The sequence below is a fragment of the Oculina patagonica genome, chromosome 12 (assembly GCF_052425735.1).
Source record: "Oculina patagonica isolate OP01 chromosome 12, crgOcupat, whole genome shotgun sequence".
Taxonomy (NCBI): domain Eukaryota; kingdom Metazoa; phylum Cnidaria; class Anthozoa; order Scleractinia; family Oculinidae; genus Oculina; species Oculina patagonica.
Genome location: NC_135769.1, coordinates 5,322,369 through 5,345,906, shown reverse-complemented (window position 1 = coordinate 5,345,906; position 23,538 = coordinate 5,322,369). Strand labels below are relative to the sequence as shown.

At 39.8% G+C, this 23,538-nt stretch overlaps 1 protein-coding gene and 1 long non-coding RNA gene across 2 annotated transcripts; both read right to left on the bottom strand.

Moving 5' to 3' along the window:
• Nucleotides 1–3,767: 3,767 nt before the first annotated feature.
• LOC144631893 (uncharacterized) lies at nucleotides 3,768–7,867 on the bottom strand. Its single transcript, XR_013566808.1, has 3 exons — nucleotides 7,567–7,867; nucleotides 6,342–6,386; nucleotides 3,768–4,347 (listed from the first exon to the last, which is right to left on the bottom strand). It is a non-coding gene; the product is annotated as an uncharacterized LOC144631893 (long non-coding RNA).
• Nucleotides 7,868–14,340: 6,473 nt separating this feature from the next.
• On the bottom strand, nucleotides 14,341–23,112 carry LOC144632534 (hatching enzyme 1.2-like). Its single transcript, XM_078491201.1, has 8 exons — nucleotides 23,031–23,112; nucleotides 20,226–20,360; nucleotides 19,868–19,991; nucleotides 19,507–19,682; nucleotides 17,638–17,877; nucleotides 16,525–16,678; nucleotides 15,862–15,973; nucleotides 14,341–14,479 (listed from the first exon to the last, which is right to left on the bottom strand). Exons 1-8 carry the CDS (start codon nucleotides 23,110–23,112, stop codon nucleotides 14,393–14,395), a joined length of 1,110 nt encoding a protein of 369 aa, XP_078347327.1. The 3' UTR covers nucleotides 14,341–14,392.
• Between the last annotated feature and the right edge of the window lie 426 nt (nucleotides 23,113–23,538).

Here is a 23,538-nt window from a genome sequence, read left to right as displayed (position 1 = left end):
CATCATTGTAAGGCAGGTTATACAACAGACAGTGGGATAATTAAACCCCATTTGCAATCCTTTCATGTGTTTGCTAGCCATCCAAAAGCCGACATCAATTACTTAGTGAGCAGTGATCAGGTCCAAGTTATAGGAGTCTCACTAGCTATGGATGGGACAGCCCTTAAACCAGGCCTAGAATTTGATACCAGGCAGAAAAGGATTATCGGGTTAACGTATAAAGTTGACTGGAATTATGTTTGCGACAACCCTGTTCCTAAACCTGAAGAAATAAAAGCAAATCTGATTACGAGTGCCGAAGTTACCTTCATGACGTCTGTCGACAACAGCTCCACGATGCCAGTTGGTGTCCATTACCATCCAAAGTCGGTATCTGGAGAGGACATGTTATCACAAGTGCTTGGGACAGCTAAAACTGTACAAGTCTGTGATCGCTGCTTGGCTAAACAGCCTGCGAAGAACCACATCGTTACACATGATTCTGCGCAATGCAACAGTAAATGCGACAGATGCCTTCAAATGAAAGCTGTCTGTCAAGAATGCCAAAGGAAGGGCCATGTCTCTTATCTGCCTGCACTCAGGTGCTGTGAATCCTGCCTGGAGGATTCAGTACAGTGTCGAAAAGTTGCAGTCCTGGCTGTTGTTACAGATTGTGAGGAGTGCAATAAGCAGGCCCTTCTGGAAATCCAAAAGATGTCTGAAAACAACACAATGCCGCCCAAACTTCTTCTCCTGACACCTCTTCCCGACGTTGTTCACATCGGTAAAAGTCTCAAATGCAGCTGGTCTAACTGGTTCATAGATCTGAATGGACAAATGTCTAATCTTGTATTAATCCGCACGTTAAGAGACTCGACAGATTCTGATATCCGCAAACCGCTAAGAAAAATGCTCAGCTTGGAATGCGTACGAAAAAAAGATAGGATGGCAGTGGAACCAATAGTGCGACTTACGAGGCCTGAGGTGATAGAAGCGTTGAGTAAGGTGTCGCTTGTGGTACACACGCTGGTTCCGGAGAAGTATAGATTTTGGACCTCTAATCAACAAGGTGTTTGTTGCCATCCTGTTGCCATCTGCCCGGGACCTCTTGGTATTGTTTTGGCCCTTGATTACGACTTTAACACCTCTTGCTCTCGACTGCTCAAGATAAGGCTTCACCAACCAACCGATGTAGCAGAACTGCAGAATGGGTTGAAAGATTCGAGAGATTTATGTTTCAGCAGAGGTGTAGCCTATATAGCAGAGCGCGGTAATGCGTGTATAAGATTTGAAGACCTCGATGGAAAGGTTAGGCTAAACCCCAACTCCCTACGCTCACGTGCTGATTTGGAGAGAACGCTTGGTGACTATAATCTTTCGATTGATGGAACTGTCCCCACTTTACGTAAGCGTCTTGCTCAGCACTTGATGCAGCTAGAAGCCAGGGTGACGAAGAACATGTTGCAAACTAATGTACCGCTCTCGATGCCTGCAGCTCTATGTGTGGCCAGCGACGACTTGCTACTGTGTGCTGACGATGGTCACCGAGTTGTATATCAGGTTCAGCTGGAACGAGATGGAGTTACAATTAACGGAAAGTTAAGGAAACTAATTGGCTATCCAGAGGGTATTCAACACTTGGAGTCAATTGCAATCTCTGATTCCTCAGTTGTTTACTTCGTAGGCGCAAAAAGTCCTTATTGTAACGGTGGCCTGTACTGTTTTGACATGGAGTCCAGTGAGGTGACAACTGTTCTTGAAAATATGACTAACAATTGCAAAGAGATCAAGAAAGTAGTAAGATTCAAGGACACATTAGTTTTTACAGACGTTGAGGGTCGCCAAGTAAAGCGTTACAATCCATCTACCAAGAAAGTCGAAACTCTTGCCGGAGATGGGCGTGAAGGAGCGCAAGATGGTACTGGAAAATGCTGCAGTTTCGTTCAAGTGCAAGGCATTTGCTGTGTTTCAGACACACTTTTCATAACGGATGCTGCAGCGGGGAAAATCAAGATTGTGACCGGTTTGTCGGGAACAACAGACTTTTTAAAACACCTAGGCATTCTCTATGACACCTTTGGTATTACTTGCAAAGGCTGTGCCTCTCAGCCAATTACACCAGAGCAGGTCAGTCAGAACTTGAACAAAGTTCATGAGTACATCAAAACTACGGTGAGGAATGTCAAAGAAACAAACAACCTCAAGGATGACTCAGCAACGAATGGTCCTCAAGGGACTGTGTCCCAGAAGACACAAACTTCTATCGAGCTTCTACTGAATGGTGTCAAGGGCCTCATGAGCAAAATCGCAATGGTGAATCCAAATTACAAAGATACCATTGATTGGAAACGTTACTTACCACAATAGTAGAGAATTTACACGCGGTTTCTCATTTCAAACACGATACATTTGATGCCCTCCAATATGCCACAGACTTCGGTACCATATCAAAGGAATCGTTGAAGCGGATAACGAAATGGTGGGCGAAATACTTTACACATCCATCGTCGTACTACCCAGTGCCACAGACAGGAATGTCATTCCAGGATGTACAGTTCATGACTCCTCTTCCTCCTGAGGCGCTTTCTAAAAAGGAGGAAGAGACCATGAAAGAATGGCTGGAGAACTACCGTCCTGTACGTCAGAGAACCGTGAGGAGCGAGACAACTTAAGATAAGGCAGGAGCTCTTCCTCCGGCAGTGTATTCAAATTCAAATCCTAACGCCACTACAAGGGTCTACTTTCCAGCTGACCAAGTTGAGCAAACGCCCACTGCCTCCTCTGAGATCAGCTCTATTGTAACCAATGTGTCTGTGTTGAGTTTTGTAAGTGATGCCAATGTTCCACAACTCACCCTCGCGTCAACTGCTGATTTTAGCCAGGTAGAGGAGTACGAAAGCGATTCGGATGACAGCGACAATGAAGTCGATATTGAGTCAGAGGAACTGCTCATTGGTAAGCCAATAATGACAAGATCTGGAAGACAAGTCAAGGTCTGGACACGGTTTGATGTTTAGACGTGCGCAAAATGGTAAGCCACACAGTAATTTAAAACCTTGTAATTCATTTTGAATTGTTGCTATTTACAGTGAAACACATACAATTAAATATCTATCTTATTTTGGTATCCGTTATATTTTTCTACTGCTGTAAAAGCACTAAAATTGTACTTTACTGAGGGTATATACAAAACTTATAATTCTTTTTCAAAAAAAGAATAATTTTTCATCTCAAAATGGTCCAAAGACCGGCTTTAAGTATGTTTTACAACAATGGAAATTAATATTAAACTTCTAAAAAACAATAGCAATTAATTTCTAACTTCTGTTAACCGTAATGGAAATAAATTAACCGTTAGCCGTAAAAAAGCCAAAAATTTTACCGTTAGCCGTAAAAGCCACCACCCCATTGAGACCCTCATGTATGTGATGTAAGTCTACTGACTTTGAGAGCTTGACAATTATCGATCAAAATCAGAGACAGAGATCATTGAACTTTCTTCAGTCATTGTCGATTCTTATTTCAGGGGCGTAGCCAGCTTTTTGAAGAGTTGAACGCCTGGCCATCCGCTTTTTAAGAGGTTGGCGGGAGTAGGGGGGAGGTCCACCGGGGAAGGTTTTGAGATCAAAACCCAAGGAAATACTTCCTTCTTCCGACGACTTTTGGGTGATTCTGTGTCTATTTCGACAGCTTCTAAATTCTAACATTTCATAATAAGGAATTGCGCCAATTTTCGCTTGTTCATAAAAAAAACGCAGTTTATTTAACAGCACGTGCCGTTGTGCGTTTGCCTGTCACCTGGCTATTGTTATTGTAACCCAGACGGCTCCATAGTTTGCACTTGCTCAAGTTGATGAGCCTTGATCTCACTAGGAATGGGTAGCTGCAAGATGTACGATGCTAAGAAAATTGCTTTCTATTTTATCTTGAAAGTGCAACAGCTTGAATTTTTTACTATTGTACATTTTAAAAATACGAGTAGGCCGAAACATTTGTAGGCCCGGGCTTACGGGTCTATGGGCTACCTACGCCCCTGCATTTTATTTTGATCTAGATTTTACGTACACCTCATGTCAGGACCTTAACAGGCAATAATGTCCACAGATATAATATAGAACCATAGTTCCCTCTACTAACTATAAAAGAACCATCATTTTTATTTTAACAACTTTTATTTAATCGACGTCATGTTTCAGTTGACTTCTCGAACATACAAACGATGTTCGCATCTATCGCCTCGATAACCATGGCTGAACGAAAATACTTGGCAAAGGCAGACCAGTCTTGTCCTTCCATCATTATAGATGCGTTTTTGGCATCTTCCTCCATTCAGACAGTCCTTGGACTCTCTTTCAGATCGTTTACACCCTAACATAAGATATTTGAACGTAAACATAGTAAAAAACAAAAAGAAACAAGAAAGACGCACAACTCACTCAAGAAAAACTATTTTTGACTCTGTAGTAACTTATATATTTAATTCACATACTTAGAAAGAATTGAATGCTGGCACAACATTTGAAAGTGCAAATTAAGTTTGACTGCTGAAGGTGAATTACTCTCTCACCTCGCTGCCAAACATTGACTGGTGTAATATGGTTTTAACTTCTCAGTATGTGGAACTGAAAGCTCTTTGGCATTATATATTTTCTGTTGCCACTATCTCTTCTGCTATACAATGTTGTTCTAAGAGGCGCCTGAAGGGGTAAAATTGGAACTGGGATTTGGACAAATATTATTTTGGAAAATGGAATTTGGGTCACTGGGACTGGGATTTGGTCACTGGGAATGGGAATCAGACAGAAAAACAATAGAACTAGGACTGGGATTTTGAAACTTTGGGAAGACGATAGGCTTGGTAATGGGATTTGGGCAAAATCTGGGCTGGAAAAATGGGATTTATACCCGTCTGGAACGATTTAACGACAAAAAAACGCTGGGTAGATTATGAACCGGGCCCAGGCCCCGCCCCCTTAACAAGCTGCTTCTAACGTTCAAGTTTGCAGATGAAACCCTATAGCTAGTGTGTGACCATTCAAATGAAAACAATTGAGCAGCACTTTCATGTGGCTTTCGGGTTGCCAGAACCTCTTATCTTTAGCAATATATTTTTATATAATAATTCTGTAATTTAATGATAAGGAAATAAAGAGGATGTCGTTGTTGTCGTTGTTGCACTGTTTATTATGCTGTTGAAGGTGCTTCTTACTTTGGAGTTTGTGGATGAACCCTTGTGAATGACCACTTAAAAGAAAGCTATTTAGAAGTTATTTCATGTGAAACAGCACTGTTTATTATGTGGTTACTTTTGAGTTTGTGGATAAAAATTTTATGTGTGACCATTCAACTTACAGCTGTTCGGCGATAACTTCTTTTGGCACTGCTTGCTTTTAGTATTTTACAAAATGAAATAAGGGATTTTTCTTGATTTTGGATTTCAGGAGTGAAAGGAAAACAATCACTGTCGTTCAGTGGATTGTAGATATATGTTAGTCACTAAATCCCACTTGACAGTGAGTTATTTTCTTGACGTTCTTATATTTGACGCTATTAAAAAAAATAGCTTCCGAAGAAACGCTGGAACAAATTTCCAGCCGCAAATAGTCACGAAAAGGACCAAATCGTGTATTTAAATGCAAAGAATTTGTGTTCGAACATCTCCAGTAGCTTCCAGTTAAGTCGCGGGGGACTCTTGCACATTTATAAGGTATAATAAATTTATTGGCCAAATTTCTTGAGGGGGTGTTATCTTGTAAAGCTTTAATTCGCTGAATTTTGAACATCGATTCCGCTAAAATTTATCAAGGATATTAGAGGATGATGGAATTACCTCATGATTGCCGTTTTACTGAGAGATGACCGTCTACTGTGATGTTACAAGCCCTTCAAAGTTTAACAGCAGATAGTGCGATTTTGTGTCCCCGTTTTCAGCTAGAATAGTACACCAAATTAAAAGACTATATAACCTAGTGATAAACAACGTGTGATATATTCAAAGCTGCCAATCTAATAATGATAATTCGCTATGTTCCAGCGGACGGGACATAAAGCTGAGAACAATAACGTGAAATTACTTATACGATGAACTATGTTCTCACGAATATATATTTCGTTTGTTGTCGGCTTCACTCGTTGCAGCTCGTGCATACTCTTTTAAAACAAACATAAATAATGATTTCAAGTGTCCTGAGCGACCTTAATAGCCATACACAATGTAATGCATGGCGATTAGTAAAATAACCCACACAAGTGGTAATTCAAATTATAAGAAACCAAGCGAATAAAGCCTACAATCCATCGCTAGTTGAAAATAATGATATTGTTTATGTGTTTAAATGAACATCTAACAATAATTTCCTTACTTCTCGCTCGATACTCTTCGGTATCTTCAACTACGGACCAGAAGACTGAAAAAGAAATGCAATGGAAGTGATGATGTATTACTTAAGATGATTCCATTGAAATAAAGCTGTCCATAGATTCAAGGGGTTTATCTCGTGAGGGCAAAAAATTAGGCTGAAAGCAATGCGTGAAATATACAACAGAAGATGTACTGCATCGAATCATGAAACTCAATAATTTAACCCTATCCAGACCGTGGGGGGGGGGGGAGGAGGAGGAGGGGGGGCGGAAAGTGCCCGCGCTGATAATTTAACAAACTCCAAACTTTGCGAGTTTTACTTAAATTTATCTGGGAATAATTTAGAAGGATCGGTTGATGTATCGGGAACTTAACGTTACCAAGGCAACGGCATTTTGACAGACAGTTTTTCCCAAATTTGTAATTTTTGTGTTTCTATTAATGAAAATTAACTTTAATGCAATTATTTTTTCCCGTTTTAGGTGTCTTCTGAACCGTTTTAATGATTTTGGGTACTTTTCAGTAATTTTGGGCAGTTTTTTGACGTTTTAGAAAATTTTTGAAATCCAAGATGGCGGATTCAAGATGGCGGCTGTTTTTAAATCATGATGTAATTGTCACGTAATGTGGCGTCATCATCCCACGTGACGTATATCCCCACCCCCTCCCCGAAAAGATCCAAAAAAGCCCATTCTGAATAGGGCTAACGTATGTTTCATGATGAAGGCACAGACTTTTAATCGACAGTGATTAGATATGTTCCAAGCACGCTGACAGTGTTCTCGAGGCCACAGCCTTCTTTTTCACGAGTACTGGCTAAGCATACATTTCCGGTAATAATTCATTCTTTGGCATAGAAATTGTTCTATATTAATTTTATAGAAAGCACTTGTTTGCGATAAAACAACGATTTGTCTCTCGTGCAAGCCAAGCCGTGTAGAAAAAGCCACCATTTAAATTATGTGCGCGCGCTATTTACACGTTAAATTCTGCATAGAAAGGAAGCGCAATGCAATATTAAGGAATTACTTGATAAGACGTTATTTAATAAAACTATCGACCTCTTCAAAGAAAAACGAAACCATGAACAGATTTTACAACATCGACAAGGGGGGTGCAGGGGGGGGGGGGGTGAAAGAGAGAATCAGAATAAAACAAAAACCAAAAACAGACTACAAAAGACAAAATTGCGGTGTTTCATGAAGAACATGAAACCAAGAACTAACCTGCATCAGCTATGCAAACCATCCAAACAATAAAGCACAGGAGCAAGGCAGTCTTCATCGTTGAAAAGGTCTTCTCTCGTAGCTCGTTTTGTTTCTCAGCTTGTGTCTCTCGGATACTTGCGAGACAACTGCTCTGTCTAATGATATTTTGACCAGCATTTATCGCCCGGCAAATAAATTATAGATAACAAACGAATAAGATAATGCATTTTTGCTTGCCTGCGTTACGTGATTATTATAAAAGAAAACCAATAATCTTTCGTTTTCCCTTGTTACTTATTAAGACGGACCCACCCCCATAAAGTTATAAAATATTTACGTAGCCTGTTGTAAGAAGAGTAGATTGACTATAAATGGAATTTTCGGAGTCATATGAGAACAATGGTCACAAGTTGTTGAAAAGTGGTGGGTGTGTCTGTAACGACGGTGGGCTGGGCCAAAAAAGACAATGTCCAACTTTGGTTGACTTAATATCATGAACGAAAAATACCTTGCTTAGCTGTTCTTGACGAGAAATAGTTGCCTTTATGGGATTTTTAAAAATAAACACATACGGCATGTATATGGGAAATATCCGGGGAAGCATGTTTCATCAGCACCCAGTACCGAGAAGCATGAGAGTCGAAAAAACAAGAGGGAGTAATGTTTTTTTGGACGACTGAGTTTGATTTGAGACAGCTTTGGTACCGATGATATGCCTTCAAAATTACCTGTTGAGAGGAAAATAGATTTCCTTTATGGAATTTGTTTAAGCATTCGTAATCACTGTTTTCTAATTATCTCCTGTGTTCATCTGTTTTAATTTTCACGAATTTCATAAAAGAGCAGAATTCGAAGTTAATCTTGCTACAAATGGTGGTCACGAAACTTTATATCCTATCATTGATACAACACAAGTTTAAGAAATTCAATTAATGTGATTTTCATGGTCCCATTCTGTGGCCCATTTTATCCTCAATTTTGTATTACGTAAACTAGCCGTCTTCTAGTTACTTTTTTAACATGCTGTTTATAGAACTCCTTTTTCAGCACTACCCCAAAACTTCAATTTCTAATTAGCATTTTAGTTTGTTTTATTTCGTCTTTGTTTTATTCCTGTTTATGGGGTCATATTTTTTTCCAGCTTACAAGGTAACGTCGTGAAATTTGTAGTGTCATTTGTCGTATAATAACATATTCTGGAGCATAGTATTTTTGGTAAGGGATACACAAGAATACAGGGCAGTGACAATGAAACCGGCGTTAACTTAGTTTATCGCCAGTGGAACTTTGTAAAGGCCTTAGGAACTGAAGGACTAACGAAGTTAGTTGGAGATACCCAAAATTATCACTGAGTGAGCAGTGAGGCACTTACTGTTAATTGTTCAATACAAATCGATGCCATTATTTCAAGGCAAATGTGGCGCCGGATTTCCCGCGGCCAATGCAACGACAAACTGCACTTAACTTGACCATTTCCAATTTGGATAGCCGCTTGTGATGATGCTTAGTTCTATTCCCAGTCCAACGCAATTATTGACTTTTTTGAAACGATTAGTTGATTGGTAATTATTTGCAAATAAAAATCATTGTCATGTGAGGGTGTTAAACAAACACTGCTTCTCTGCTTCTTCTCGCCCCTCGTACTTACATTATCAATAAAAACCAAATTAAAAAATAAAATTTGAATGCATTTTCCGGCTTTATTTATTGTTGGTAACGCATTGTGCAATACATATCGCTGAAACTAAAGCGCAATTACTCGCAATTCGGTGACACAAATGATCATCGCACAATCGAAATATTCTAAACCTACTCTCGGCCATATGTCAGACAACTTTTTGCCCATTAGCCTACCCACTACTACAATCTAGTCTCACATATCATATTATCACTGCATGTCTAAGGACGCATTCGTGTAAATAGTGTCTCCAGGATAAACGTCTTTTGATCCATCGAACGAGTATATTCCCAGTTGTAGCACAAATCTTGAACGACGATTTCTATTTTTAAAAAGTGCAAAGTTAAGTTCAATTGAGTATCTTAGACTAACACCTAAGCAATTACAATTGCCAATGACAAATAAAGCAACTCAATATGAAGATTTTTGGACCTTGTGATGAAATGCCACAAAATAAATTAAGCCTTATTTTCACTCCAGATCCACCAAAAACTGCCAGTTTGAAACTTTAAATGTACATTTTGAGTCTTTTGGGGAAAATGCAGCTACGTGGATTCAGCGTAATGGTCACTCCAGGTCCAAAAGAATCGAGTGAGTTCCACCACACGAGAAACTCAAAATGAAGATTTTTGGCCATTTTGATGAAATGCCACAACACAGATTAGGCATGAGCTATAGGATAAGTGGAGTTCGTCTATAACTAACCACTAAAGTCATCTTTTTTCTTTCGTTGTTCGAATTAATTTTAAAACACATGGGTAACCAAACTTTTGTTGAACCGAGAAGTGGTCTCCTTTGGAGACCCCCCAGGTGGGCCACCTTTACCTTCCTTATAAGGTGATGGCCACCTTTGGATCTTACGAGCTTCACACGATCGAAGGGATTATTTTCCTACCCATGGTATTATACGCATAGTACCAAATGAAAATCAGCCTAGCTGTAGGCATACCTACCCCCGAAGGAAATGGTTTTCGTTTCGGGGAGTGGGCACGGGCACTGCAATTGCAAATTAGTTAGCATCCAGGACTTCTCGGTTCAATAAATGCTTGGTTACCCATGTGTTGTGAACTAATTCAAACAACGAAAGAAGACGAAGACTTAAGTGGTAAGTTATTGGCTTTATATTTAGACGAATTCCACTTATCCTATAGCTCATGCTTAAAATGTAAAAGATGGGCCATTGTGGGAAAATGTCACCATCAGGATTCAACCTGATAGTCACTCCAGATCCAAAACAATCAAATGGATTTCCTTACATGGGGAACTCAAATGAAGATATTTGGCCCTAGTGAGGAAATGCGACCACGTAGATTAAGGCTTATTGTCACTCCAGATCCACCAAAAACTGCCAGTTTGGGTTTTGTTGGAAAATACTACCACATGGATTGGGCCTTAAGGTCAGTCCAGGTCCAACAAAAACTGCCAACTTGAACTTAAAATTTACATTTTGGGGCTTTTTCGTAAAATTTCACTAGGTGGATTCAACCTACTGGTCACTCCAGGTCCAAAAAAATCAAATGAGTTCCCCGACATGGGGAACTCAATGGAATAAGAAAGTGCCACATGAAGCACTCAAAATGAAGATTTTTGGCCCTTGTGACGAAATGCCACCACAAAGATTAAGGTTCCAGAACCAGCAAAACCTGCCAGTTTGAACCTTGAAATTTACATTTTGGGCCTTTGTCGGAAAGTGCCACCATGAAAATTCAGCCTTATGTTCACTCCAAGTCCAAAAGAATCGAATAAGAAAGTGCCACATGAGGCACTCAAAATGAAGATTTTTGGCCCTTGTGATATTTTCACTCTTAAATTGATCTTTGCTTAAATATGAAAAGTTGCCCTTTTTGAAACCCCCTTTTCGAGGAGGAACTTTCACTGTCGTCGATTTTACCTCTTTTGCCCTTTTCTTTTCACTGAGCTTGTGATCATTTGCCACCAAGATGTCTCGACACCCGTCTGCTTTTCCTCGGTTACCGTTGGTTACTGAGCTAAACCATGCCTGATGAGGCGTTCATCAGTCGACAAACCTGGGTTGGCTTACTTCTGATTATGCCAACATTTACTGAGGTTTACTAAGGCGTTTACACGATTGAAATTTTGACTTCGCCCAGGTAAACACCTCTCATGAAAACACGGGGTAAGGGGTCAGCAAATAAATTTATTTTGCATTACATTGGGAAAATAAAACTTGGACACTGAGACTGGAGTACCCACCACCCGAGGGGGGTGGGGACACTTTCTATAGGTGATTTGCACATATTCGAGTGGGATCGCCTCCGCGGTATCCGGAACGAAATGTAAAAAAAGACTGGGTACTAGTTTCACTTGTAGTGGTAAGTTAGTGTTTTGATCTGCTTTTTCGACAAAGAAAACGAGAAAAACAAGCTGATATCGAAACATAACGAGAAAAGCACGTTATCTTACGCACCCCTGCCCCCTGCTGAGGACTTTTCTTTCATTCTTTTTACCCTTAAAAATCCGTGAAAAAATATCTTTACCCTAAAGAAGTCCATTTAAAATACCTCACCCCCAAAGCAATCCACTAAAATTATGTTTACTCGACAAGAATTTCATTACAAATGTGTTTGCCTCCACGGTTCACTCCATTGAATTCCATTTTTTTTACCCATTCGCAGGAAAGAACTACCTTATACATGTATGTGATGTAAGTCTACTGACTTTGAGAGCTTGACAATTATCGATCAAAATCAGAGACAGAGATCATTGAACTTTCTTCAGTCATGTTCGACTCTTATTTCAGCGGCGTAACCAGCTTTTTGAAGAGTTAAGGGTCTGGCCATCCGCTTTTTGAGGGGTTGGCGGTGGTGGGGGGGGAGGTCCACTGAGGAAGGTTTTGAGATCAAGACCCAAGGAAAAACTTCCTTCTTCCGACGACGTTTGGGTGATTCTGTGTCTATTTCGACAGCTTCTAAATTCTAACATTTCATAACAAGGAATTGCGCCAATTTTCGCTTGTTCATAAAAAAACGCAGTTTATTTAACAGCACATGCCGTTGTGCGTTTGCCTATCACCTGGCTATTGTAACCCAGAAGGCTCCAAAGTTTGCACTTGCTTGATGAGCCTTGATCCCACTAGGAAAGGGTAGCTGCGAGATGTATGATGCTAAGAAAATTGCTTTCTATTTTATCTTGAAAGTGCATCAGCTTTAATTTTCTTCTATTGTGAATTTTAAAAATACGAGTAGGCCGTAAAATTTGTAGGCCCCGTCTAACGGGCCTAAGGGCTAGCTACGCCCCTGCATTTTATTTTGATCTAGATTTTACGTACACCTCACCTTAACAGGCAATAATGCCCACAGATATAATATAGAACCATAGTCCCCTCTACTAACTATAAAACAACTATCATTTTCATTTTAACCACTTTTATTTAATCGACGTCATGTTTCACCCTCCGACTTCTCGAACATACAAACGATGTTCGCACCTATCGCCTCGATAACCATGGTGGGCCGAAAATACTTGGCAACGGCAGACCAGTCTTGTCCTTCCATCATTATAGGTGCGTTTTTGGCATCTTCCTTCGTTCAAGCAGTTCTTCGACTTTCCTTCAGATCGGTTACACTCTATAAAGAGATATTTGAACATTAACATAGTAAAGAACAAAAAGAAACAAGAAAGACGCTAACGTCACTCAAGGAAAAGTATTTTTGACACAGTAGTAACTTATATATTTCATTCACAGACTTAGAAAGAATTGAATGTTGGCACAAAACTTGAAAGTGCAAATTAAGTTTGACTGCTGAAGGTGAATTACTCTCTCACCTCGCTGCCAAACATTGACTGGTGTAATATGGTTTTAACTTCTGAGTATGTGGAACTGAAAGCTCTTTGGAATTATTTTCTGTTGCCACTATTTATTCTGCTTTACAATGTCGTTCTATTAAAGAGGCGCCTGAAGGGGTAAAATGAGAACTAGGATTTGGACAAATATTGTTTTGGAAAATGAAATTTGGGTCACTGAGACTGGGATTTGGTCACTGGGAATGGGAATCAGACAGAAAAACTGAATAGAACTGGGACTGGGATTTGGAAAATTTGGAAAGACAATAGGCTTGGTAACGGGATTTGGGCAAAATCTGAGCTGGAAAAATGGGATTTATACCCGTCCGGAACGACAAAAAAATGCCGGGTAGATTATGAACCGGGCCGAGGCCCCGCCTGGTTAACAAGGTGCTTCTAACGCTCGAGTTAGGGACGGACCATTATTTTCTTGGGAAGGGGATGAAAAATTTTCCTTTGCAAATTTTTTTTTTTAGTTTATGCACCTCTGCAAACAATTTTTTTCGAAATTCTTACTATTTTTTTATACATATCGTGTTTGCAAACAATTTATTTTGTCTTTCCAGGCCCTGCAAACAATTTTTTCAATATTTTTCATCCCCCCCCCCCCTCCAAAAAAAATGGTTCATCCCTTAGTAGATGAAACCCTGTAACTAGTGTGTGACGATTCAAAAGTAAACTATTGAGCAGCACTTTTATGTGGCACTGTTTATTATGCTGTTCAAGGTGCTTCTAACTTTGGAGTTTGTGAATGAAACCCTTGTGAATGACCACTTAAAAGAAAAGGAAAAGAGGTTGTCGGAAAAAAGCACAAATTTGCATACGACAAGACCGAAAGGTAGAAGGGTAGAAGAAGAGAGCTAATGCACGAACTGAATACCAATCTGTAATAACGACATGACAAACGCAAATCTGCACGTTTTCTTTCTTTTCAGACATTTGGAAACAAGGTACTTTTAGCCATGTTGAATTTTAGTTGAAAGAAGCTACAAAAACAGGCGTTTGGGCATGGAGAAGAGGTTCCCAGCGGGATTTTCCTTCCTTTCCCCGGGCTACACTCTTTGGGACCCTGTCCTTCTTTTCCATGTTTTCAATGTTAATAATCGTCTGTGTGGGAGTCCTACTGGTTTTGTTGGTAATTGACGCTTGGACAACCAGAGCGGAAGTCATCTTCAGAATCAAGTGAGACATACGATATGGGGTGTCAATGAAGTGCTCAGTGAATCTTTTTTATTGCTTTCTCATTTTCTACTCCATATACATTTGCAATAATTTCTTTACCCAACTAACGCTTACAACGAACAACATATATTAATCCTCGAGGTAAAGAAGTGGTGCCGATGGACCGTGACCTTGCCACATTTATGAAGCATTAACAGTAACACTGTCCCCAGCATAGAGGTCTCTTCCACCGAACGTGTACGTTTGGCCATCCTTCTTGATAGTGATCTGAAAAAAAATTGCAAAAGAAACACATGATATTACAGTCGAACCTCTCCTTAAAGCCCCATCCCTATTATAAACAGTCCACCTGAACCGAAAGAGACAAAAGTTCATATAATCTCTGCCTCTGTAATACGGACACCTTTATAATACGGAGACTCTTCTCTGCCCTTTTGGTGTCCGAATTGAGGAGCGCCTTAGAGGGTCGGACAGCAGCTCTCGCAAGGTGGCACATGAATGGCTCGCTACCCTTCGAGAATACAATAGAACAAAAAAGAGAAGCAATGTCCCAAGCCCCAAAAACAATAGCAACTGCTACACTTGAGGACCAGTAGAATTACAAGCTGACGAGAGCTGCTACACTACTGGTGCCGTGTGGATTGTGACAAGACACTTGACTGTCACAGAACCTCTCTTTACCGTGAGTACATTTTGATATGGTACATGAGATGGGGACCAGAGACGAATTGTTCGAGCTACTTATCAAAATACGTTGCATCGGTTCCCTTGATGGATATTTTGCACTCTAAACTGTTGCTCGTAGCATGTGTTGAACCTGCAGGTATATTCTGCAGGCTATAGTTAGCATATCGCCGGGTACAGGTTGCCGGGGGGGGGGGGCACTCCCATACATGAGCTATATAGGTATGTGCCGCTGTGGAGGGTATGGTTTTCAAGCAGCTTAGTCTGGGATAGGGTATAGAAATCAGTGAGTTTTGGTCTAAAATAGGGGATCATTTGCCGGAAAACTGATCAGTAGTATGAGGAATTAAGTCCAGAATAGGAATAGAAACTCGGAAAGGGAAGAGACCTTCTTAAACGTAAAAAATCATCGCGGCAACGTTGTTGACAGATGGTTTTTCATTTAAAACAAAAATAGTGACACAGTTCTTAAAATGGCAAGTCTGGGATAGGGTAGCGATTTCCGGTGTTTAGCTATAGTCTAGTAAAGGGTTGCGAAATCAACTGAACAGGGTCTGGTATAGGGTAAGGGTTTCGAAGTCCCAGCGGCACACCTCCACCCAAAAATATATAGAGTACCCCCCCCCCCAGGACAGGTTGCAGGTTGCATGTTTCCTGTTGCCTGTTGCAGATTGTACATTGCATGTTGCAAATAGGTTAAAGATTATTAAAAGACGAGTTTCAAAGTAAACATGGCTAAACATAGCCCAAACAATTGGACTACCTTTTCTGAATCAGGTGACATAATTTTCTTCCAAACCGGGTCGCCATTCTCTTCCTAACTGAACATTATCGTTATAAAAAGTGTATCAACCGTCTGCTATACCTACAAGCTACAAAACGTTTTACATGGTTAATTTTACATCAACACTTTGTGGAATTTCGTTCTTTGTTTAAATAACTGGAAAGAGCTGGCATCACTGTACCTGATCAAACGACCACCCATCAAAATAACTTCCATCTGGGTTCTCCTGCAATCTGACTTTCAGCTGTCGAATGGGACCAACATCCTTGAACGCCACAAGATAATGATCTGTCCTAATGTGAGAAAAAATTAATGACAAGTGATCTTCACTTATGAATGCCATATACACCTCTATAAGAAGGACACCTCTTTAAGACGGACACCTGGTGTTGGTCGCATCCCTGTCGTTTTTAGGTCATTTTACTGTAAGTAAACTTCCTATAAGACGGAAACCTCTCTAAGACGGACAGTTGGAGCCGGTCCAGACAGTATCGGTTTTAAAAAAAGTTGACTGTACTTAACCCTTTTAACCCTTTCCGACAGCCGGGTTGCTAAAAAGCTGATTAACCGACACTAATAAATGATTCAAAGTTGATCAAGGTTTATTTTGGTATAAAAGTGTTTTCATTGCTGATGTTTGGCCAAAAATTCTCTTACTTTACACGTGTTTTTATGACCTATTTTGGGTGCACTAAATGTTTATCTAAAAAATGCTATTTCGTACGAGGTTACACTTATAAATGCAGTTAGATATTTGCACTCAACTCAACATCCTTTATTTTTGTTTTTAAGTAATAATTTACTCAAAAAATTAAATTAATTTATACATAATTTATTCCCTTACTTTCCAGATTCAAAGTCGTCGTAGTGACCACCTTTCGCAACACTACTCTCCCCAGACCTCTTTCCACCATCACCGATCAGCTCGAGGTATAAGAAGGAATCAGTGCCGTCCCACCAGCCATCACCAGTTTCTACTGTCACCTCCATGTTTTTATCTAAACAATACACAGCAAGATGAGCTACAAAGCTTCTACCCTTTTATCTGCCAGTTTTTCCAAGATTACCCACGTTTTGGTCATGTTGAACTCTTTTAATCCACCATACGGAAAAGATGGCGACTGGTATTTTTACCCAGATTTCTTAGTGCACGAAAAACCTTAAAACGCTAACTAAAACACACACACGAGTTCTAAAAACTTCAAACCGAACAATGTTATTGGTTCAGAGACAAATTTCTCAAAAGTGTTTCAAAAACAGTATAGGAAAAAAGACCTTACACTCCTAATAGATAAAAAGGTAAAGTCTGTGTCCGAGCCATGAGGCTCATACAGCCGGAGCTTATCCCGGTTTCCGTAGCATAAAGCGACTAGGAGTAGTGCTACTCCCCCCTGGATGGGATGCTAGTCCATCGCAGGGTTACCCCTCAGCAGTAAATTCGCCGGTACCCATTTGTACACCTGGGTGGAGAGAGGCACTGTGAGAGTAAAGTGTCTTGCCCAAGAACACAACGCAGCGCCCCGGCCAGGCCTCGAACCCGGGCCGTTCGACTCGGAGTCGAGCGCGCTAATCGTTAGACCAACACGCCTCCCACACTCCTAATAGATACTGAGTGTAAATGTGACATATGCTGCAAGGCCGCTATAAATTTTTAATAACATTTTACACTTCTTCTATTTTAAAGTCTATATTCTATTGTCATTTATTTATTCATTTATTTATCTATTTATTTATGTTCGAATGAGATTAAATTTCGAAATATTTATAAATGTGACACTTAAATGAAGTCCTTGTTATCATATTATTATTATTTTCTTTGTGCCTATAGGCCTCGTAATAATTTGTTAAATAATAAAGAAGGATATCTGGATATTGCCTTTGTGAAAGAGAGAAAACGTCGTTGAGCGATAATTAAGATCTATAAACAGAAACATAGCTTTGTATCTTATTGACTTACATAAATCGTTATTCCCCGGACAGTTGTACAACTTATTAATCTTCATGATGTCTTCGGCTGACATGGCGTTTTGGTTACCAAGCACCATATTAGGATCTGACCTCGCTTCCATGGTGATCAGGCCTTCTGATTTAGCGAAGGCTGTCTTCTCGTATTGCATGATGGACTTGAGATCGTAAGAAAAACCCAAATTGTCCATAACCCCAGGTTGATATTTCTTCATGATTTCGTCCTTCCCCCCTGTGAAATAAATTACATCACCTGTAAGCGGTTTACAGGGATGGCGCAGTGGTGAGAGCACTCGCCTCTCACCAATGTGGCCCTGGTTCAATTCCCGGACTCGGCGTCATATGTGGGTTGAGTTTGTTGTTAGTTCTCGTCCTTGCTCCGAGCGTTTTTCTCCCGGTCTCCGGTTTTCCTTCCCTCCACAAAAACCAACACTTTCAAATTCCAATTCGATCGGGAATACACGGCCCCACAAGCTTATAGCTTTAATCCTCACTGTGACTTAAGGCGATTTATTTTATTTATCTATTTTATTTATTTACAGGATCGTAAAGTTACAGTCTTTTCAGTAGTGTAGCAGCTCTCGTAAGCTTTTAATTCAATGTTTCTGTTGTTTGTTCTATATAGCTGAAAGGGTAGCGAGTCATTCATGTGACACCTTGGAAGAGCAGATCAATTTAGGTTTCTGGGAAACTGCTCACCTACCCCTCCCCAAACCTAACATTAACCCTTACTTATCGCTTTGGGCAAAATGTTATGTTTGGGGAGGGGGTAGGTGAGCAGTTTCCCAGAAACCTAAATTGATCCGGAAGAGCTGCATCCGACCTTTTTGCTAGGTTTAATTGGAATTAAATTCATTTTACACAAATTAGGAAAATTGTAGAAAATGATTAAGGACCCAGAAAGGAAAGCTTCTTAGTAAAACACTAGGACAAAAAGTTGTTCGCGACGAAGTTGTTTGCAAAATAATATTTCACAATTAAGAGTTGTATGTAATACGTCCGCCATTTTCGGGTACACCTTCGGTACACAAACATGGCAGCCAACATAAAATAAGCACTTTGCACTTCATAGAGATTCGTGTTGTCCCCGAATAGAAAGCCTGCTCGCAGGCTAAGCACTTCGTGGTTCTAAATCCAGTGTGCAACATTGTTTTAAAATGTTGTTCCGGAGTTGCATCAGTTTCACCTTTAAGTGCGCTTGCCGTGCAAAAAAGGTCGATTTTGTTTTAATGTTACGTTATAGAAGCAACATACACAGACATAGAACATCACAGTCGATTGGCGGAAGAGTAAAAATATTGAGTTTTGTACCTTTCGAAAAACATATACCGTATTTTCTCAAATAATCGCCCCCGGCGTTTATTTCAAACTTGGCTTCGTGAACCCAGCGTTTATTTAAAGCCGGCGTTTGATCGGGGCCCGGCGTTTATTAACTGACTGCAATTTTCTGCCAATTTTTCAGGGTGATTTATTGTTACCGATCTTCGAGACCAAGGGGTAGTTTGTGAGGGCGTGACGGTTTTTCTCTTCGTTCTGCCCCGAAAAAGTGTCCCTGGGTATCCAAAGGTGATTATTTCCCAAAGGTGCACTATTACGGATTAAATAGTTTATGTTGCAATCGAGATTTGTGACAAACAGAATATATTGACTTGTTAGCTTGACCTCAAATAAACGCCTGGACCTCAAACAAAAGCCCCCGGCGTTTATTTAAAAACTAGCAATTTTGACCCGGCGTTTATACGAGACCGGCGTTTAATATAATCGGGGTCCGGCGTTTAATCGAGAAAATACGGTATACAACAATGACATGTGCATAACCATTAATCTTTACAGAAAAGATAAAATAATTAACATGACATACACTCGGCAATGTTTTCCTCAAATATTCGTATATAGCTGTCTCGGTCAGGTCTGTTGTGTTCGTGATAGAACCCCAAGAGATGAATTAACTCGTGTAAAATTGTTCCTTTGAATTCGCAACCGCTGCCAAGAGAAATGACTTGCTTTCCTTCTCGCTTCCCAATATTGGATACGCAACTGAAAATGAAGAAAATATCAAAATAAATTTTCGTTACATAACGCGCTTTATGTACAAAACTAGACGTGAAAACTAAAAGTGTGCTACAACGTGTTTTAAAAGCCTAGATGGGTAAAATATTGGCGAATCTGGCGTAACCCCGTTAAGTCTCACCCTTCCCTCCCACCTTTTTCTCGTCACCTACCCTGATCCAGCCTCAAAACTAACATAGTCGTTCTGTCCACTCCAAGGCTGAAACCTAACACAAGTTACTGCGTTTAAATCCTGAATGGCACGTTTAAGCTCCGATTCTGCCTTGGAGTCTAGACCTGTTAAGGTAGCAAAAAATATCTTGTTTAAAATGCTGACTGATCGGCCGACCAACCAGTTGGCCGCCTGACTGACTGACTGACTGACTGACTGACTGACTGACTGACTGACTGACTGACTGACTGACTGACTAGCTGGCTGGCTGGTTGTCTAACTGACTGACTGACTGACTGACTGACTGACTGACTGACTGACTGACTGACTGACTGACTGACTGACTGACTGACACATACCACTATCCGCCACGAAAGGAATCAAGACAACAGTTTTTCCATCTGCAGTTGAGGTTGGCCATTTGTACTTTGAAGAAGTAACAGCTCCCCTCTTAACTGAAACTCTACCGTCTTCTACCAGCGCTTCTTTGGCATCTATAAGAAAACAGTCAAATCACGACTGATTCTCTGTTGTTCTTATTAACGTAAGAACTATGTTTGAAAACCCAGTACCTCATGACAGTTTCAGTACACAGAGAATAAAGGAAAACCTTGATAGGTTCATTGTGCCGAGAATATTCAGACAACGAATGACGACTTAGTAAACTGTTATATGATTTCGGTACAAGTTATACCATCAACAAACGAGGAAAATTTACATACAACGTAGGTCTTAAATACTGTAGATAACGAGACGAAACAAAAAAGAGTTTACTCAAGAGAATAGACAAAGTTCTTGGCTGGATTTTACTCCATTGTTGAGGGAAGGTGCCAGGCGTTTGATGTAATAGAGATGTTTCGCATAAGCCCACTTCATATGCTAATGATCCGCTATTAGTGGATTTAGCAGAAATACCCAGGAGACCCGTGAACAGAACTTTGTTGGGCAGATTGTTAAATTGTCGTGATAAAAAAAACAACCTAGCAGTTGGAAACCTATGGCTTTATCCTAGGCACGTTGTGCTATTCAGACTCTATTTAAACCGAGTTCCCGCAAAAGTAAAGTTGAGTGAACTAAAAAAGCGTAAGATGTTTTGTGGGAATATGACAAAAAATTCGGAAATAAAGATGATATTTGTGTGAGGTAACACGAAACATGCATGAGCGCATACATACACGGTTCGCAAGAATTTTTTTTATCAAAGACTGCGATATCAAAGACTGCGAGTCATGGCCGAGGCGTTAGTTGTTGTTGTTGTTGTTGTTGTTGTTGTTGCTATTCTTTTTTGCCCGTCGCATTTCTGCCCAAAATAGAACGCTTTCATTTTAATTGACAAGAAAATGATTGTCTTGAACAAAAACAACGGCTTGTGCATGTTCCTTTGCAATCAAAACTGGTCTCCTGGGGAATTCTACTAAATCCTCTAATAGCAGATGATTAGCATATGGAATGGTCTTATGCGAAACATCTCTAATATGCCTCTTTGTAATCTTCTCCTATGAAGAGGCATATTACAACAAACCCTCCTCAACAATGGACTGAAATTCAGCAGAGAACTTTCTCTATTCTCTTGAGAAAACTTTTTTGTTTCGTCTCGTTATTTAAAGTATTTTAAAGCTACCTTGTATGTTAATTTCAGTTCTTAGCCCGTATAACTTATACCGAAATATAACAGATTACCAGCCAAGTCTTTATTCGATGTCTGAATATTCTCGGACAAAATGAACCTATTCGGGTTATCCTTTATTCTCTGTGTACTGAAAAAAGCGTTGAACGTGCTTTTTTGGTTACAAAGGCGAAAAAAAATCCGATCTTCAGTGCCTTGAGGTTGTAAGAGTGCAAAATATCTGTAAACAAAAGTTACTAAAAATGCTATTGCCAACCAAACTACGAGGTGACAAAGCTCTGAGTGGGCGATGGATAACGCCTATTTGATTCTCTATGCATATTCGACTTACAGAGATTTCAATTAAATTTCTACGTTTTGGCTTGAAAGAAGAGGATTTCAAACAAGCTGAAGACGCTTGGCGGCAACACATATGCGAGATGTGCCCGTGCGCAGTTCGTTTGTTGTGGACTGTTGTGTGATGATAAATTTATACAAACAGCCCATGTAACTATGGGTGCTTGTAGCAACGCGTCTGTTACTATGAAGCAGACTCTACAAATGAAGCCAGATTTCTTTATAAAACTCTTTCGTTATTTTTTATCAGTACTGATGTCACTGTCAGACACTATAAATTACTGCAAATTTAAGGTCTCCTCCAATGCTCAGAATCAGTTTCCACGGACACCGCCCACGAAAAACATGGGTTTCCTGGAAATACGACATTAACGACCATAACTGCCAAAAAACCAACATTTCTATCCAAAGAAAGTTTACTCTTCTTCATGCAACCATGATGTTAAATGGAAATATTTAAAATTTTGCATTCAATAGATAACAATAGTTCATTGTTTAACCGGCCCATCTAATGAACGTGCGTGATAGTTTTAGCCGTGGTTTTCATGATCAAATCGGCCTTACTTGACCTTATTCTTGTCAAGGACAACTGTGAAGACCTCTGTGCGCGCATACAAAGTAATAAAACAGATAAACTTTGCTTGTGCGATCTTCGTCAGTTTCCCAGCTGCACGCCATCCAGACAGTTATTTTGACCTATTTTATAAAAGATGTGTGTATAAAAAAGCCGACAGGTCGATTTGTTAAAATTTCATGACATGTAGGCTTGGTTTTTAATGGACACTTCAGGAGAAAAAACATACTGATCAATTCTAGAACCGATTATAATTTATACTTTTTCTCCACGGTTGAGTTGGACGTTAAAAGGAAAAAGAAAACTTTAGTTAAAGAGTAAAAACTGAGAAGCTGGAATTATTTTTACAACAAGAAAATTGACATGTACTTGACCCCGAAAAACGCTTAATTCAGTGCAAACCATAGATCACAATCGAACCTACTTAATTTCGATCGCAGATTCTGAAACGCTGAAATGTACATTGTAAATTACTTGAAAGCGATTAACATGTTTAAAGTAACAAGCCAGCAAGGAACAATTTTGTACATTTACAGAGTAGTTTGAACATTGAGAAATTTTAACACAGCAACTGACCAAATTTTGCCACTGCTTATCATAATAAACAAACAAAAAAACCCTTCCTACCTGGTCTTGTTGTATCTTTTACTGGATTTGCTGCGGCAAAACCAAGCGTTGCCAACAGCAAGATTTCTTTCCACACAAGCATGACGATTTTCAGAACAAAAAGAAAAAAGTAACGTCCCACGACGATATACCTGAGCGCCCTGTATGTTAAACACTGCTAATAAACCTCTCTCCTTCTTTTGATGAGCAAAGGGCAGATGTTCCTCTCTTTCAACGAACAATAATGACGATAATAATAACGTTAACAATACTTAGTTATGAATTTCACTCGTAAGTGAAACTGTGCGAATGTTGTGTGTATAAAGTGTTTACTTAAACAACCTCGAGTAAAGACTAAATTACTTATTTTAACTTGCTTGGAAAGGAAAATTTAGGTCAGATTATCAAGATTTATAATATTTTGTAAGCTTAAAACGTTTCCAAGAAACCAAATACAAATTTTCATTACAGGCCTTTTAGGACAAGGTGACAAACATGATAATGGGTTTTCAGTGAATTCGTTTTGGGA